The 18,951-nt window shown below is 40.0% G+C and overlaps 1 protein-coding gene across 1 annotated transcript in view; it reads left to right on the top strand.

The window, feature by feature from the left end:
- Positions 1-2,736: 2,736 nt before the first annotated feature.
- Positions 2,737-18,951, top strand: part of LOC135465458 (lachesin-like) — a 29,044-nt gene continuing 12,829 nt past the window's right edge. Inside the window, exons 1-4 of the mRNA XM_064742702.1 lie at positions 2,737-3,048; positions 8,685-8,742; positions 16,626-16,732; positions 18,282-18,543. Coding sequence (XP_064598772.1) covers positions 2,737-3,048; positions 8,685-8,742; positions 16,626-16,732; positions 18,282-18,543 — 739 coding nt within the window. The remainder of the gene's footprint in view (positions 3,049-8,684; positions 8,743-16,625; positions 16,733-18,281; positions 18,544-18,951) is intronic.

Consider the following 18,951-nt stretch of genomic DNA (forward strand, 5'->3'; position numbering starts at 1 on the left):
AACACACCGGTATTTGTCTATTTACCGATAAATGAGGGATGGTAGTCAGTCTGGTGTACTTATTTAGGGAACATTACCTGTAAATCAGGCTGTCAGGAATAACATAAGAACACACCTGTGTTTGCCTATTTACCGATAAATGAGGGATGGTAGCCAGTCTGGTGTACTGTTCTAGGGACCGTTACCTATACATGCGGGTATCCCGGGATAACGCAAGAACACACCTGTGTTCGTCTACTTACCGTTATCGGCTGTTATGGAAGCCTACGGTGGACATTGTTCCACCGCTCCTTAAAGCTGCACGACAACTCGAAAACGCCACGTTTTAGTCGCTGTTTTTATCTTAATTTCTCACGTTGTCGTGTTGTCGCACCTAGTGTTGCTGAGACTGTGTCACAGCGACATCTGAGCGCGGCACCAACACGACAACGTAGCAGTTTGACATAAAATGTGGCATTCCGCTAAACTGTTTCCGCTTGCGCAAAAGAAAGTTTGCCTATTTCTTTAGGAACGTTTATTGTTATTATATCTTAATAGTATAAATTTGTTAATGTGCAAGACCATAAACCCAAAGACGTTAGTTTTTTTACAATAATGTCGTGTGGCTGCCATATCAAGCAGTCGACAAATAGCCACGGAGCCACAACACTTCACAACAAAATGGCCTAGTTCTCTGTCCTCATTAGACCGCGACACAACGACATTTTAACGTGCATCGATTTGCTACATTGTTGAACCATGTATAAGTTTCAAAGCAGAGAAACGCACCAATTTAATAGTAAAGTGGAGCGATTCTCTCGAGTTTAAGTAGAGAACGCAAAATGGGACATCCATAGTCTGGTGACAGTCTAGTGTAATGATAACATTTTGAACAACCGCACATGATCTTTCCTGTTTTTGTTTTTTTTTTGTTTATTTTTTTTCTTGGTCTAGATTGTACTGAATGTATGTTTCTTCACATTTTATATTTTTAGAGCTTTTCAAAAACATTTGGCTTGCCGTACTTATTTGCACCAAAGTATCCCACCAACATTCTGCCGATATACATAAATGTCATTTTTTGTTCCAGATGTTTCCGAGGAATTTGTTCCTGCTGAGTTTAGTTGTTCGGTTTTTCCCACTCAAAGGTATAGTACAGAAATTTCAGCACAAGTTTGGTTGTTCGGTTTCTCTCACTCAAAGGTATAGCATAGAAATTTCAGCACAAGTTTGGTTGTTCGGTTTCTCTCACTCAAAGGTATAGTACAGAAATTTCATCACAAGTTTGGTTGTTCGGTTTCTCTCACTCAAAGGTATAGTACAGAAATTTCATCACAAGTTTGGTTGTTTGGTTTCTCCCACTCAAAGGTATAGTACAGAAATTTCATCACAAGTTTGGTTGTTTGGTTTCTCCCACTCAACGGTATAGTACAGAAATTTCATCACAAGTTTGGTTGTCCTAATAGTCTTTTAACAAACAATTAAACTTTTGATTACAATTTGTTTGTGACCAAATACACAAGTGGACTGAATGGCCGATCTGAAGAGTCGAGGCTTCAAGCCTTTCCTGACAGACACAAATGAAGCAATTTGCTTTATTTGGTTGGCTGTAACGGACCACTTCACTCCATCTAAATGGATTGGGTCTGGGTGCGCTGATTCACTAAATTGGCAACACGACAAATCGATGAGGTCACACATGGTCACTAATTCAAAAATGCCAATAGGGGAAATGATACCCCTACAATAATCACTAATACCTTAGATATTCCGTATACATAAATCGAATAGTTTTACCACATTTACACACATTAGATGCAGATTCTATTTACACCACTCTACGCATTCTGTCACAGTCCAGATAAAACTTTCTACATTATCAAGATTTGGACAGGTCAAATTCCCTTTATATAAATCATCAACATAACAAATATAAAGTCATTATAGACCAGAAGTTAAACCAGTGAGGGCTGTGTGGTAACTTGTAAATGGTTACTTCTAACCGGATAAATACGGTCTCTGGTCAATTTACCTCAGTTAAGGTTTTATTCTGACCGTTCATGTAAATGCTTAAATAGTAGCAAACGAAGACGAGGCAAATCACGCGCAAATAGTTCCGTCCTCGTGACGAGGGCCGCAACCCTCGGGGTTGGGACGCCCCGGTTTCCAAGCGAATTTGTGATAATGGCCAACTCTACTCGTCTAAGACTAAAAATAAACAAGACGACATACATGTAGGCTTACACAGATTTTCCAAAAAATGCACCAACTCCTTTCTACCTGGCTTCACATGATATTCCAATCACAACAATAAGACCATAACAAGAATAAAACAAAATACTGATAAAGCTCAACAACGGTTAATATACAATGTACAAATAAGTGCCTATGAACTGGTGTGGATAAGGCATCCAACTGGATTTGTAGGGTTTCCTTTACTAATGATCTGACTGTCCTCGTGTAAAACAAAACCACTGTTGACTCAAAGTTGCCAATCAAGTGCATACATCCTAAAGACATTTTTGTGGATGTGATCTCAACTTTCCCATCGACCTGGAAAAGACGTTTGTGTGAGCTATAAAATATCAAAGTTCCCCATAACCTTTTTTGTGGAGACTCTGGAGATCGCTTTAACAGAGTGCGTGTTAAATTGTTGTTTGTTTATTCATGTATACTATGTGTTTATATAGTGCATTCTGTTCTCAGAATCATTAACCTCAGTAAGTATGACCATTCCTTACGCCACTAACGCTGGGCATGTCCAATCCAGTTACAGGTGTGGAAATATCCGTGTCCCCGACCAGCCTGAATGAGGGAAGCACTCTGACGATCACCTGTAGAGAACAGTCACTTTCACAAGGAGTTAAGCTGTTTATACTAGGTCTGCAGAAGGCCAATGATGCTGGGGGATATGACAACCTCCTTACATATATTGTAAACTTTAAACCAGGAGATCCATACCTGCCTAAATGGGGAACTACCATCGGTGATATTCAGCAGCGGGCTAATGTTACCTCGTCCTTTGATGCTGGTAAAACATCCGGGTTTTTTGAGCTGAGGATAAATTCAGTCAGGTGTAGCGATCCGGCCTCGTTCAGGTGTACCATGACATCAAGTGCCAGTGGGACGACCCAGTTTTCAAATGTCCAGAATGTGTCTATACATGGTGAGTATATGCAGATAATGAGAACAGTTAATGTTTCAGGGCATGTGTGATAGATGGCAATAATAAAGAGTCATGGTAAAGCGCTTTCTTCACATTTTGTAAGCTGAAATTTCATCTTAATGTAACTACGTCAGTAAATCATACATGTTATGTTATACGACTAATTGGATCTGCATTTCTATATACTATGGAATGAAAATTGAACTATAGCAAGCCAAACATTGCACGACACATAAACAAAAAAGTGTTATTTTTTATTAAATTCAGATTTATTTTTATTAAATGAAAATTTTAGCGTCTGCTTTAGAAAAATTCTGGTTCCTACTCTCTCCACGGCAGGCCATTCGAATCTATTGATTCTATGCTCTATGGAAAGAGCCCAGGTTTTCTGATACGAGTGAATTGTGACGTACAATCCGTGATAGAAAATAACCTCTTCGTATCAGCAACCTCGTAAACAAGTACAAATTGCCATTGATCGAGTTGGAGTCTTTATTAATATCCATGTAACTTACACAGAGTCAGTGTGTCGACTGACAAGTGTCACATTTCCAGTGAAATGAAAACTACTTCAGCAATATTTGACGTCACGATTGTCCAAAAGTGAACCATCAATAGACTCCATACTTAACACATGTTTAATGCTTAACTATCAAGTAATTTTATACAGTTTGTCCAGAATTCACTTTTGTTCAGTCACAGAAAGTTTACAACATGTTCCAGCTTACGATGATACGGTCGTTTTCATAATTCTGGATTATGTTAATTGGCCATTTGTGTCAGATTTGTGATGCTTTTCAGCTAAATTACTGCAGCTGACAGTGATGCCACTTCTGCTATAAAACAGGCGGTATCTGGGTTGAGAATATAATTACACCCAGTCATAACTCTTTCGAATATGAAAGAATGAGTAACTTTTTAAAAAGTTCTTGACAATCAAAATACAGGATTTCCGTTCTTATTTTGACAGGGCTTTACAGTTATTAGCGATTTTCTCTTTTTCGTTGTATGTTATAATCTGCAGAAAACCTTCCGGTCTGCACTAACTGAAGTATTTTTATCGGTCTTCCTGGTTGGCTAAAGATGATTTGGGAGGCGTATCCATGAATCGCTCTATCATTTCAAATAAGACATGAATAGAAATATAGAAATATACAAACTGTTAATTTGGCATAAATTAAATTGGAATTTTGGCCTAAATAAGTTATTAGCGCACTTAGTCACATGTGTAAGCTACGTACAATTTCATAAGTAATAAGTATACATCTTTCCTAACCATCAATGTACGCGTATATACATCAATTACAGATCGTTGTCGTCACTAACATTCAGCTCCTTAGGAGCAATGATTGCTCTAAAATCTTGAACCAGTGCTTAAGGTAAGATTTGTCACTGGTAAAACTGATGTATCGTGAGCACACTGAAGTCAGCAGCCGGTTAGTTATTTGTTATTCGAATAGGGGGTTAGGTATTCGAATAACTAATGACTAACCGGAAGCGGGTTAGTCATTCGAATAACAAATAACTTCGCCAGCACCGATTTAGTTATTCTAATAACTAACAACTAACCAGCAGCAGGTTAGTTACTGGAATAACCAATATCTAACGTTGCAGGTTAGTTATTCGTTATTCGACTTACTAACTCGCTGCTAGTTCCAATAACTAACTTGTTGATGTGTTAGTTATTCAAATAACTAATTTCAAATAAACTAACCCGCTGCTGGTTAGTTATTAGTTATTCGAATAACTGATTTGGGATAACTACACCGCTGCTGGGTTAGATATTGGTTATTCCAATAACTTACCCGCTGCTGTGTTAGTTATTAGTTATTCAAATAACTAACCCGGCGCTGGCTTAGTTATTGGTTATTCGAATAACTAGCCTGTTGATGGTTAGTTAGTCGTTATTCAAATAACTAACCCGCTGCAGAGTTATTTGGTAGTTAGTCAAATAACTAGTTACTAATAACTAGCCCGCTGCTAACTTCAGTCTCGCTGTAACGTGACAATGAATATAGCAAATTTTAAACACATTTTGAGACAGAACTATCACTTTTGATATATGGTTACGTGTGTTCAAAAAAAGAAAGAAACGAAGGACAGAAGTTCTATCTACTGACCACATTTTAGCTTCTCAGCGAAGCTGCTTTCTGGTTAATTTACACGAAAACCGTACAAAACCCACGCGATCTCGTGATGAACTGTGTAAGAAGTTATCTCTTATGTTTTCTCGCTAAACACACGCAATTTTCAGAGAAGGCAGAAATAATCCTAGCTAAAATATTAGACTCCCGGCTTTCATCTTGAAACCCTAATACTGATGTGTTCAATGTGTTGAAACCATAATGCTGGTGTGTTCAATCTTCCATACATCGGTATGGAAGATGGAACACACCAGCATGTAAGTGGGCAATGATGAAAATATGCTTTTCATTGTCTCGATTTCTGGGCAAAAGTATAGTAACTAATCAGTGGAACCTTATCATCTACTTGTGGGCAACACGACATTCTTAAACATGGCAGTCAGCGGAGATGACAAAATCACCCCCACTGATTCCGCGCCCGTTCTCCACACTATAGACAAGCAGTCGTTTCCAGTCGATTTAAACTATGCCCTGGTTTCAGTTTGCTTTAGATTTGGAGTATAGGGTATAGCTTTTCAAATAATAACCCCATATATTCCTCTGTTTTCTCATACAAAGCTTTTTATAGCAATATAAGGTTTTAGTTGATACTGCAATAACATTTGTTGTACGGTAGGAAAATCTACCGATGTACAGTCACTGTACAGATCTAAAGAGTCACTGCGTGTTTTTGACGACGTGCTTGGTAACTCTTCCGGTTAGCTTATAGTTTGGAACGCTTACATGGCCGTGGCATGCTTGTTAACTGTACCAGTTAACATATAATCTGGAATTCTTGCCTGACCGTGTGATACTTGCTACCTGTACCAATTAACATATAATCTGGAATTCTTACCTGGCCTTCGGATGTTTGGTAATTCTGCCAGTTAACATATAATCTGGAATTCTTACCTGGCCATGGGATGCTTGGTAACTGTACCAATTAAAATATAATCTGGAATTCTTACCTGGCCGTGGTATGCTTGGTAACTGTACCAATTAACATATCATCTGGAATTCATACCTGGCCGTGGGATGCTTGGTAACTGTACAAATTAATATATAATCTGGAATTCATACCTGGCCGTGGGATGTTTGGTAATTCTATGAATTAACACATAATCTGGAATTCTTACCTGGTCATGGGATGCTTGGTAACTGTACCAATTAACATATCATCTGGAATTCATACCTGGCCGTGGGATGCTTGGTAACTGTACAAATTAATATATAATCTGGAATTCATACCTGGCCGTGGGATGCTTGGTAACTGTACCAATTAATATATAATTTGAAATTCTTACCTGGCCATGGGATGCTTGGTAATTTTACCAGTTAACATAAAATCTGGAATTCTTACCTGGCCTTGGGATGTTTGGTAATTCTACCAGTTAACATATAATCTGGAATTCTTACCTGGCCGTGGGATGCTTGGTAACTGTACCAATTAACATATCATCTGGAATTCTTACCTGACGATGGGATGTTTGATAATTCTACGAATAAACATATAATCTGGAATTCTTACCTGGCCGTGGGATGCTTGGTAACTGTACCAATTAATATATAATTTGAAATTCTTACCTGGCCATGGGATGCTTGGTAATTCTACCAGTTAACATATAATCTGGAATTCTTACCTGGCCATGTGATGTTTGGTAATTTTTGCCAATTAACGTATAATCTGGAATTCTTACCTGGCCGTGGGATGCTTGGTAACTGTACCAATTAATATATAATCTGGAATTCTTACCTGTCAATGGGATGTTTGGTAATTGTACCAGTAAACATATAATCTGGAATTCTTACCTGACTGTGGGATGCTGGGTAACTCTACCAGTTAAAATATAATCTGGAATTCTTACCTGTCAATGGGATGTTTGGTAATTCTACATTTAACATATAATCTGGAATTCTTACCTGGCCGTGGGATGTTTGGTAACTGTACCTATTAACATATATTCTGGAATTTTTACCTGGCCGTTGGATGCTTGGTAATTCTACCAGTTAACATATAATCTGGAATTCTTACCTGGCTGTAGGATGTTTGGTAATTCTATGAATTAACACATAATCTGGAATTCATACCTGGCCATGGGATGTTTGGTAACTGTACCAATTAACATATAATCTGGAATTCTTAAATGGCCATAGGATGCTTGGTAATTCTACCAGTTAACATATAATCTGGAAATCTTACCTGGCCGTGGGATGTTCGGTAACTGTACCAATTAACATATAATCTGGAATTCTTACATGGCCGTGGGATGCTTGGTAATTTTACCAGTTAACATATATTCTGGAATTCTTACCTGGCCATGGGATGTTTGGTAATTTCACCATTTAACATATAATCTGCAATTCTTACCTGGCCCGTGGGATGCTTGTTAATTCTACCAGTTAACATATAACCAGGAATTCTTACCTGTCCGTGGGATGCGTGGTAATCTACCAGTTATCATATAATCCGGAATTCTTACCTGGGCATGGGATGTTTGGTAATCCTACAAGTTAACATATAATCTGGAATTCTTTCCTGGCCGTGGGATGCTTGGTAATTCTACCAATTAACATATAATCTGGAATTCTTACCTGGCTGTGGGATGCTTGGTAACTGTACCAATTAACATATAATCTGGAATTCTTACCTGGCCGTTGGATGTTTTCTTAACTATGCCAGTTAACATATAATCTGGAATTCTTACCTGGTCATTGGATGCCTAGTAATTTTACCAGTTAACATATAATCTGCAATTCTTACCTGACCGTGGGATGCTTTATAACTCTACCAGTTAACATATAATCTGGAATTCTTACCTGGCCATGGAATGCCATGACACGTGTATACTGTGTAGCACACTGTATTGATCATATATAACGATTGTAGCATCCCCCTTGAGTCGGATGGTAGTAACTTTGGTGTCAGGTGAAAGAGTATCGAAAGAGGTGTAAATTGGTTATTTTATATTTCAAAGGATTAGAGATATTTGAATGTAAAGGGTTAACAAAGTAATGGCTGATCCCTTTGAACCGCCCACCGCCTACCGCGAACCTGCGATTAAATTTTCTGATCTCCTTAGCGATCAGTACCTGTTTTTAAGCGTAGTACTGGTTGGTATGGTTGCAATATATATAGTAACATGACTGGGTGGAGCGTCATGCCTACAGTGGTCATCCGGTACTGGTAAAGGTTCAGCGACCACAGGATTGCACAACCATAAGCATTATGGCGCACTATTGCTCTACAATATATATCTCTTCATTTGGATTTGGAAATTTTTCCCTGACATGAAAACACACCCTTAACAGAGGACTGACCTAAATTACTGTGCATGTGTAGAGATTCAGATAAACATTGTACGACGGATTTATAAAGGCTTCAGGCAGGATTCAACAAAACCTGACCTACTTTGCAGGGTATATTTACCTTTGCTCACTGGGGAACGTGTACTCTATCCATCCTGATAACCTCAGGTAAAATTATTTTAGGATATTGAATTATTCTATGGGGGGTGGTGGGGGATGGAGAATTCGTTCTTGTAGATTAAAAACAAAAGCGATGAACGAACAGGCTTTGACGAAAGGTTGGAGCCAGGCCTTGTGCAAGCTCTCCAATGTCCGGGTTTGTGTGAGCGAAGCCATCGTACCACACAGGCACGGGGAACGAAGCGTTAAGAAAGCTTCGCGCAACTGGTCTGTATCGTTTAGAAGATGTGACTCTCTTGACATTTTGCAAGAGATTCCACTAAGTAAAATATAAGCTGCTCACAGTGCTGTCTACAACATGGAGTTTAAGGAGTCGACAAGACGTCCATGGAACTCAGAGGTGTCGAAGTCAAAGTGGGCCTTGCGATTATCGTCTGGCGGTTATTGACGTGTAACACCCCTTTATGGTTTACGGGTCATGAACGAATCTCGGACATGACACTTCAGGGCATCCTGTCAAGAACATCTTGCTTTAACGAAAAAAAAAAAGAGATTCTCCCCAAAATAGGGTAATGTTATCTTGACCAATGTCCACAGATGTAGCAAATAATCTAAACATTGGATTACTTTACAGGGAGCACGCCAGGTCTACAGTATATCTACTATCAGTAGGTCTACAGTATATCTACTATCCGTAGGTCCACAGTATATCTACTATCCGTAGGTCTACAGTATATCTACTATCAGTAGGTCTACAGTATATCTACTATCAGTAGGTCTACAGTATATCTATAGTACATTACTATAGTATAGCAATCGAAACGATAACTAATCCCTTCAGTCTTTGTTCTAAAAAGAGAGAAAGTCCACTATGAATGATAAATTTTCTTTTATGTTTTGTTGGGATGAAAATTTTCATTCTCCACCATGCTTGAATTCATCTAAACATTATCATGGTAATTAATTAGGTCCTCAGCATGAATCCACCACCTGACCCATTCCGTTAAAGCCTTTTTTTTCCAAAGCCGGCAGGCGTATGGCTGGGATTTTCTTCAAATACCGTCGCCGTCATATGACTAATCAGTGGAGTAAATTCGAGTACTGTTGGTTTCATTTTAACTAATTACACTGCTATGATTCATTATAAACAAAACTGTACTATGAATGTCTATATGGAAAGTCAGAAACTTTTTCCTTAGCGTTATGATTCGAGTATTGTTTGCACTTTAATACATAAGTAGGTTGTCCAGTATCTCTGACATTCATCGACGGATTTCGCAACGTTGAGACCTCTACACATGTATTGTAGAGTAGTTGATTGCCTATCGAGTGCCACATTCTGGTTATCATATCACTGAATCGTGCTAGCTGACAATATGCATATATCCCAAGATTAACCTCTATACAACAGAATCGACTCAGCCTAACATCAGCCTACCATAGCATACATTTATATAGCCTTCCATCTGTTTACACGTACAGGGCTGGGGAAAATCTGTTAATACTTTCATAAAAACTTTCCTGACCTTAGTCACCCGGAACAAAGACACATTTCATGTAGCCCCCTAGACATGACTACTAGATCATGCTTACATCCTTTATCGCAATTCAAACGCAGCCCTAGCATGTTTTAATGCAGAATACAACACAATAGTCAGAGGTATATGTATGTTTTGTGTTTCATGTTTTGTCAGCCCGACCGTGGTAGTATAAGTGTAGAATTCTTGATTACTGTCTTATTATTGAAAATATTGAAATATTGAAAATGATATGTAGGGCCTACTTTTTTTCACCCTGGACAAACCATTGGGCATAAGCAAGATACGCGTAACAACATTATGTATTTGGACTTCATAAATTCTAACGTAGACTGACTGGTTGGCGGACAATACATCCGAAATTGACACCTGACTACTGATGGAAAATACACCCGTGAGTGACACCTGACTACTGATGGAAAATTCACCTGAGAGTGATACATGACTACTAATGAACAATACATCTGAGAATACCGCCTGACTATTAATAGACAATACACCTGGGAGTGACACCAGACTATTATTGAACATGACACCTAAGAGTGATACCTGACTACTGATAACGTTTACCTGAGAATACCACCTGACTATTAATAGACAATACAGCTGGGAGTGACACAAGGCTATTAATGAATATCACACCTGAGAGTGATACCTGACTACTAATAACGATACACCTGAGAGTGACGCCTACCTACTGATGACGATACACCTGAGACTGACGCATGACTACTGATGAACAATTCACCAGAAAGCGACACCTGACTACTAATGAACAATACCCCTAAGGGTGACGCATGACTACTGCTGATCAATACACCTGAGAGTGATACCTGACTACTGAGAAACAATACACTTTAGAGTGACCTTGAATACTGATAGCGATACACCTGAGAGAGATACCTGACTACTGATGAACAATACATCTGAGAGTGATACATGACTACTAATGAACAATGCATCTGAGAATGACGCCTGACTATTAATAGACAATACACCTGGGAGTGACACCAGACTATTATTGAACATGACACCTAAGAGTGATACCTGACTACTGATAACGTTTACCTGAGAATACCACCTGACTATTAATAGACAATACAGCTGGGAGTGACACAAGGCTATTAATGAATATCACACCTGAGAGTGATACCTGACTACTAATAACGATACACCTGAGAGTGACGCCTACCTACTGATGTCGATACACCTGAGACTGACGCATGACTACTGATGAACAATTCACCAGAAAGCGACACCTGACTACTAATGAACAATACCCCTAAGGGTGACGCATGACTACTGCTGATCAATACACCTGAGAGTGATACCTGACTACTGAGAGACAATACACTTTAGAGTGACCTTGAATACTGATAGCGATACACCTGAGAGAGACACCTGACTACTGATGAACAATACATCTGAGAGTGACACCTGACTACTGATAGGCAATACATCTGGGAGTGACACCTGACAATTGCTAATCAATACACCTGAGAGTGACACCTGATAACTTATGAACAATACTCCTGAGAGTGATACCTGAGTACTGATAACGACACCCTTGAGAAAGTCACCTGACTAGTGATGTCCAATACATCTGAGAGTGACACCTGACTACCTATAGACAATACACCTGGGAGTGACACCTGACTATTAATGAGCATGACACCTGAGAGTGATACCTGACTACTGAGGAACAATACAGCTGAGAGTGACACCTGAGTAACGACAGACCATTCACCTGAGAGTGGGACGTGGCTATTGATAGACAAAATACCTTAGAGTCAGATCTGACTACTGATAAACGATACAGCTGAGAGCGACGTCTGAGTACCGATAAACCATACACCTAAGAGTGGCACTTGACCACTGTTAGACAAAACACCTCAGAGTGAGATCAGAATACTGATGAAGAATACACGTGAGAGTGACACCTGACTACTGGTGCAGATACACCTGAGAGTGACCCATGATTACTTGCAGACAAGACACCTGAGAGTGACGCCTGACTACTAATTAACAATACACCCGAGAGTGACACCTGACTACTGACAAACAAAACACCTAGGAGTGACACCTAACTACTAATAAACAATACACCTAAGAGTGACACCTGATTACTGATGGACAAAACACCTAAGAGTGACGCTTAACTACTGATGGACAATGCCTCTGAGAGTGACACCTGACTACCGATATACCATACACGTGATAGTGACGGAACAATACTCCCGCGGGGTAACACGTGACTAATGGTGAACAATACATCTGAGAGTGACACCTAACTACTTATAGACTATACACCTGAGAGTGACCCTAAGTGGTGATGAACAATACGCCTGAGAGTAGTAACTGACTACTGATGGAGAATACACCTGAGCGTGAAGTCTAAATAGTGGTAAACCATACACCTGGGAGTGACACATGACTACTGATGAAAAATTCACCTAACAATGACACCTGACTGCTGATGGACAATACATCTGAAAGGGATGCCTGACTACTGATGAACAATAAATCTTAGTGTGACACCTCACTACTCACAAACAAAACATCTGAGAGTGACACCGGACAACTGATGAACAATACATTTGTGAGTGACACCTGCCTACCAATGGACAACACATCTGAGGGTGACGCCGACTACTAAAGAACAATACATCTGGGAGTGACCCTGACTACTGATATAGAACACACCTGAGAGTGACACCTGAATTCTGATTGACAATACCTATGACACTGACGCCTGACTGCTGATGGACAATACACCTTATAGTGACGCCTGATTACAGATAGACCATACACCTGAGAGTGACACCTGACTGGTAATGACAATACACTTGATTACTTGCGGACAACACACCTCAGAGTGACACCTGACTACTAATGAAAAATGCATCTGAAAGGTACCCTGACTAGTGATGGACAATACACCTGATAACTGATGGACAACACACTTGAGAGTGACACCTAACTACTGATAGACAATAGGCTGATAGTGACACCTGACTACTGGTGAACAATACACTTGAGAATGACACCTGACTACTGTTGGACAAATCACCTAGCAGTGACACCTGACTACTGATTAACAAGACACCTGAGAGTGATAACTGGCCACTGATGGACAATACATCAAGAAATGACCCTGACTAGTGATGAACAATATATCTGAGAGTGACGCGTTTCTATTGATGGACAATACATCTGAGTGTGACGCCTGAGTGCTGATAGACAAAAGGCTTGGGAGTGACACCTGACTACTGATGAACAATACACATGAGAGCAACACCTGACTGCTAATAACAACACACCTCAGCATGACATCTGATTACTTGTGGACAATACACCTGAGAGTAACACCTGACTACTAATGAACAATACACCTGGGAGTGACACCTGAATACTGATAAACAATACACCGGAAAGTGACGCATGACTACTGATGGACACTACATCTGAGAGTGACACCTGATAGACAAAACACCTGGGAGTGGCTCCTGACTACTGAAGAACAATACACCTGAAGTTGACACCTAACAACTGATGACGATATACCTGAGAGTGACACCTGACTACTGAGGAACAATACATGTGAGAGTGACGCCTGACCGCTGATAACGATACACCTCAGGCCTTCAATATAATGGACAATACACCAGAGAGTGACGACTACTGATGGACAATATATCTGAGAGTGACGCCTGACTACTGATAGACAAAACGCCTGGGGGTGACAATTGACTACGGATGAACTACTAACTATTTAAATAACCCGCATATTGGTGAAGCGGTGAAGGAAATCTGTCAGCCTTTACTGGATTTAAAGAGACAACAGATAGTCCTGATGGTACGTCTTATTTGGATCTATATCTGTACAAAGACGAACAAGGTCTCCTTTCACGCAGCCTTTACGACAAAAGGGATAATTTCAATTTTTATGTTGTAAATTATCCTTATTTGGATAGCAATGTACCAATGGGTCCTGCATATGGCGTCTATCTCGCCTGTAACATTTGTCAGATCTTGCGTAAATTGTGATGGCTTTAATCTGCGTCACAAGTTGCTAGTTCCAAAACTAGTTTGTGAAGGATACTCCATCAAGTTTTTTCAAATTTTTCAATGAGTATAACACTCTCGTTGGTAGGTATGGACAGAGCGTTCAGAATGTCTGGCGATCTGCATTGTGATCAACCACATAGACGGAGCTGTTATCCTTATGTACATATCTATCGCGTACATGGTATTTAACAACATAGATGTCGCTGGTTGCCGAGTAGTTAGCTTTCATGCAGACCAGCATGTCATGTGTAACATCATTGATGGCACCTCTTATATTAACGGGAAAGAGGTAATCGTCCGTTACTTTTGAATCACAAACTGTTCGGTTAAGGTCTATAACGCTCGTTATTTTTACTACTGAGGTAGCCAACACCGCTTAACCTGGGGCTAGGGGCCGTAAAGGCAGCCATGCTCATTACATCTGCATGATGCCTTTAAGAACAGTTGCAATCAAAGCGCGACTGACATACCTTATTTAATTGTTATTTGACCTGGAACTCATTCATGGACTACGAAATTGAACTTTGATATGGAATTCATGCCTGTAATATCCACTTTCTGCCCGACATCATTGAAAACAGATGACCGCTTCTCTCTTGTGAGTTACCGGCTTTATTTACTATTTGTGTAATTGCTTACATACTTTGTCTTTGGGAGCGTTGTTTTGGAAAGGGATCTTGCGAACTTGGAACGCCCTTTACCGACTACGAATGGAATACGAATGTCGGACATGACTCTTTTACCTGACTACTGATGGACAGTACATCTGCAAGTGACACCTGACAACTCATGACGATACACCTGAGAGTGACCCCTGAATACTTGCGGACAATACACCTGAGAGTGACACCTGACTACTGATGAACAATACATCTGTGAGTGATACCTGACTAATGATGAACAATACACTGGGAGTGACACCTGACTACTGATGGACAATACAGTTGAGAGTCACACCTGACTACTAATGACGATACACCTGCGAGTGACACCAGACTACTGTTGGACAATACATTTGACAGTCATACCTGACTACTAATGACGATACACCTGCGAGTGACACCTGACAACTGAAAACAATGCACCTGAGAGTGACACCTGACTACTGATGAACAATACACCTGAGAGTGACACCTGACTGTTGACGAACAATACACCTGAGAGTGACACGTGGCTAGTGATGAGCAATACATCTGAGAGTGACACGTGGCTAGTGATGAACAATACATCTGAGAGTTACCCTGACTACTGATGAACAATGCACCTGAGAGGGACACTTGAGTGGGACAATACATCTGAGAGTGACACCTGACTACTAATGACGATACACATGCTAGTGACACCTGACTACTAATAACGATACATATACGAGTGACACCTGACTACTGAGGGGCAATACACCTGAGAGTGACGCGTGGCTACTGATGAACAATACATCTGAGAGTTACCCTGACTACTGATGAACAATGCACCTGAGAGGGACACTTGAGTGGGACAATACACCTGAGAGTGACACCTGACTACTGATGAACAATACACCTGAGAGTGACACCTGGCTGCTGATGAACAATACACCTGAGAGTGACACCTGGCTAGTGATGAACAATACACCTGAGAGTTACACCTGACTACTGATTAACATTACACCTTAGAGTGACACTTTGCTACTGATGAACAATACAACTTAGAGTGACATCTGACTACTGATGGACAATACACTTAAGAGGGACACCTGAGTACTGATAAGGATAGACCTGGGAGAGACACCTGACCAGTGATGAACAATACACCTAAGAGGGACACCAGACTGCTGCTGAACAATACACCTGAGAGGGACCCCCGACTACTGATGGACAATACATTTGAGAATGACGCCTGACTTCTGATTGACAATACACCAGAGAGTGACATTTGACTACTGATTGAAATAGACCTGAGAGTCACACCTGAGGGTGACGCCTGACGTCTGATGGATAATAAACCAGTCGAGGATGGTAGTGTATACAAACGTTTATATCCGATAGTTTACAACCAAAATGGTGTGAACATTCCTCAGAAGGAAGTTCTTCAATTACCCATGTTGGCGTAGGTACCATCATCTGACCAACATCGAGTAAGTTAAAATTTCGTCAGTCAACAACAGCCAGATGTATAAATAAATAAAGCTAAATAATAATTAATAAAATAATAAGATAAAAATGGCTTTTGTATTTTATTCGACAAAATAAATTGCTTGCCGTTTTACTAAAGTAAGATACCATAAATCTTGGGCTGGGATCATATACATTCAATTGGCTGATACAAAATTTGTTTACTGTGTTTCAGTGAGTTGTCAGAACCCCCAGATTGTGGAAGACATTTTCCCTGAAGTGAAGAGGAAAGGTGACACAGGCTACCTGAACTGTACTGTCAGCAGGCAACAGAACAATAAGGTAGGCTACTGGAACTATACAGTCAGTGGACAGCAGTATAATAAGGTAAACCACTTGTACAGTCAGCATATAACAAGTGAATAAAGTATCCCACCTGAACTGTACAGTCTGCAGAAGGCAGAATAATGAGGTAACCTACCTGAACTGTGCAGTCAGCAGAATAATAAAGTATGCCACCTGAACTGTACAGTCATCAGCAAGCAATCTACAGAATAATAAGGTAAGCTACTCGAATTGTGCAGACAGCAGAATAATAAGGTAAGCTACCTCAACTGTACAGTAAGTAGACAACAGAATAGGGTACCTGAATTGTACAGTCAGCAGACAACAGGATAATACTTTAAGCTATCTGACCTGTGCCGTCAGTAAACTTAAAAGTACATGTAAGCTACATAAACTGATCCGACAGGATATTCAAAATGAAATTGAAGACTATATAAATAGATAAAAATTGACAAAATTGAAAATTTTTGAATAAATATGGACGTGAAGCACAATTAATACGCCGCACTGTGCACATTACATTACTGGTGAGTGAGTGAGTGCTACAGTACTAGATATCATCACTTATCTGTATGTTACAGTCCTAGATTATCATCACTTATCTGCATGTTACAGTACTAGATTATCATCACTTATCTGCAAGTTACAGTCTAAGATTACCATCCCTTATTTAAATGTTACAGCGCTAGATTATGATTATCTGTTGATACTATTATCCATATTGTTTAGGCTGAAGTACTGTGTTAAAGTGAAGCAAATACCAATATAAAAAACTTGCTTCTTCAGTCCCGGAGAAATCAAGTGGAAATAATAAAATGATGTGAAGGATACCTTATATGGAACAGAGCTAATGCCACTGCTCAAATATGATTTACGATGATTATTAGTATTTAACACCTTCAAGTGAAAAGTCCTCAAAAACAAAATCTTCGGCAGTTTCCGTAAAACTTGTCGTGTAATGACGTGATACTATGCATTATGTAACGACGAATCCAATTGTGACTAACAAAGGCACTAACTGGCAAAGTAATGGAGACTTCTCAGCCAGTAAGGTTCTGTTTTGTATTCTTTGACCTTTGCTTCAGCTCCTGATGGTTCTTAAGGTATCTTGCAGGGTGTTGTTCATCCATAAACACGGCCGCTCTCGTACAAGTGAAATGGGTTCCAGGACAATCTACCCCCATTCCTCATTTTCTACCATTTTATTGACTGACGCAGTCTTCCATCAGAGGCAGCGAATGCAAAGTTCTGAGTCTGAGGGAAATCGGCTCTAAGAAACATTATAGTAGTGTTATGCATTTATTTGGAAAGACCGCCTCTCTTTCGATGGCGGGGAATCCCTGTTTCCTGGTTAGAAACTCATGCTTTGTAAAAGTCCAACCGTCTTAACTTTGGCTTTCATGCCATAGACCAGGACAAAGCAAATGAGTCTGATACTGTTGCTACTGAAGGTACTGATGGATGCACGGTGGATGAGTCAGTGAAGGGACTGTTATAGGCGGAGCTTTGCTGTCTTCTTAACATAGTATTACTATTGTCATTACAGGTTAATTGGATCCAACCATTGGGCGGTGTTAATGATAACTGGATTTCCAGCGACACGGAAATTTTGGCTAAAAACGAAGTGGTCAATGGAAAACAGAAGTATGAAGTTATCCGCCATGTACGTGGAAATGATAAAATCACCTACACTCTGGTGGTAAACCGACTGCGTGAAGAAGATAGCGGTAGATACAAATGTACGGTATTTCTTGTTGGAAAAGACCAGAGGGAATGGCCGTACAAGTACGGGAATATGACCGTACAAGGTAATGATTGAACACCATTATTCCAAATTAAATGTCTTGTCTTTTCATGTATGAGTAGATATTCATTCTGGGACTTGCCTCAGCCAAGACGTAGCCAGTGGTGCCTACCTTTTAGAGGTCAGCTCATATATTTTGACAGAAAGTTTTCCTGTTATTGCCATGGAGGGTCTTTGTGGCAAGTAGCGGTCGACGACACTTAATCGTGTCGTGTAATCCTATAGCATAGGGGCCTCTTGCACAAAGCGATCGTAGGATATGTTGACTGTAACTGCCATGGTAACATATGCTTTTAACATGTGTCGCCATGGTAGTTACAATCAACTTAGTCTACGGTCGCTTTGTGCAAGAGGCCCCAGACACACTGTAGTTACGACCACAGTACCTACAACATTTGCAATTCACCACAAT

The sequence above is a fragment of the Liolophura sinensis genome, chromosome 1 (assembly GCF_032854445.1).
Source record: "Liolophura sinensis isolate JHLJ2023 chromosome 1, CUHK_Ljap_v2, whole genome shotgun sequence".
Classification (NCBI taxonomy): Eukaryota; Metazoa; Mollusca; class Polyplacophora; order Chitonida; family Chitonidae; genus Liolophura; species Liolophura sinensis.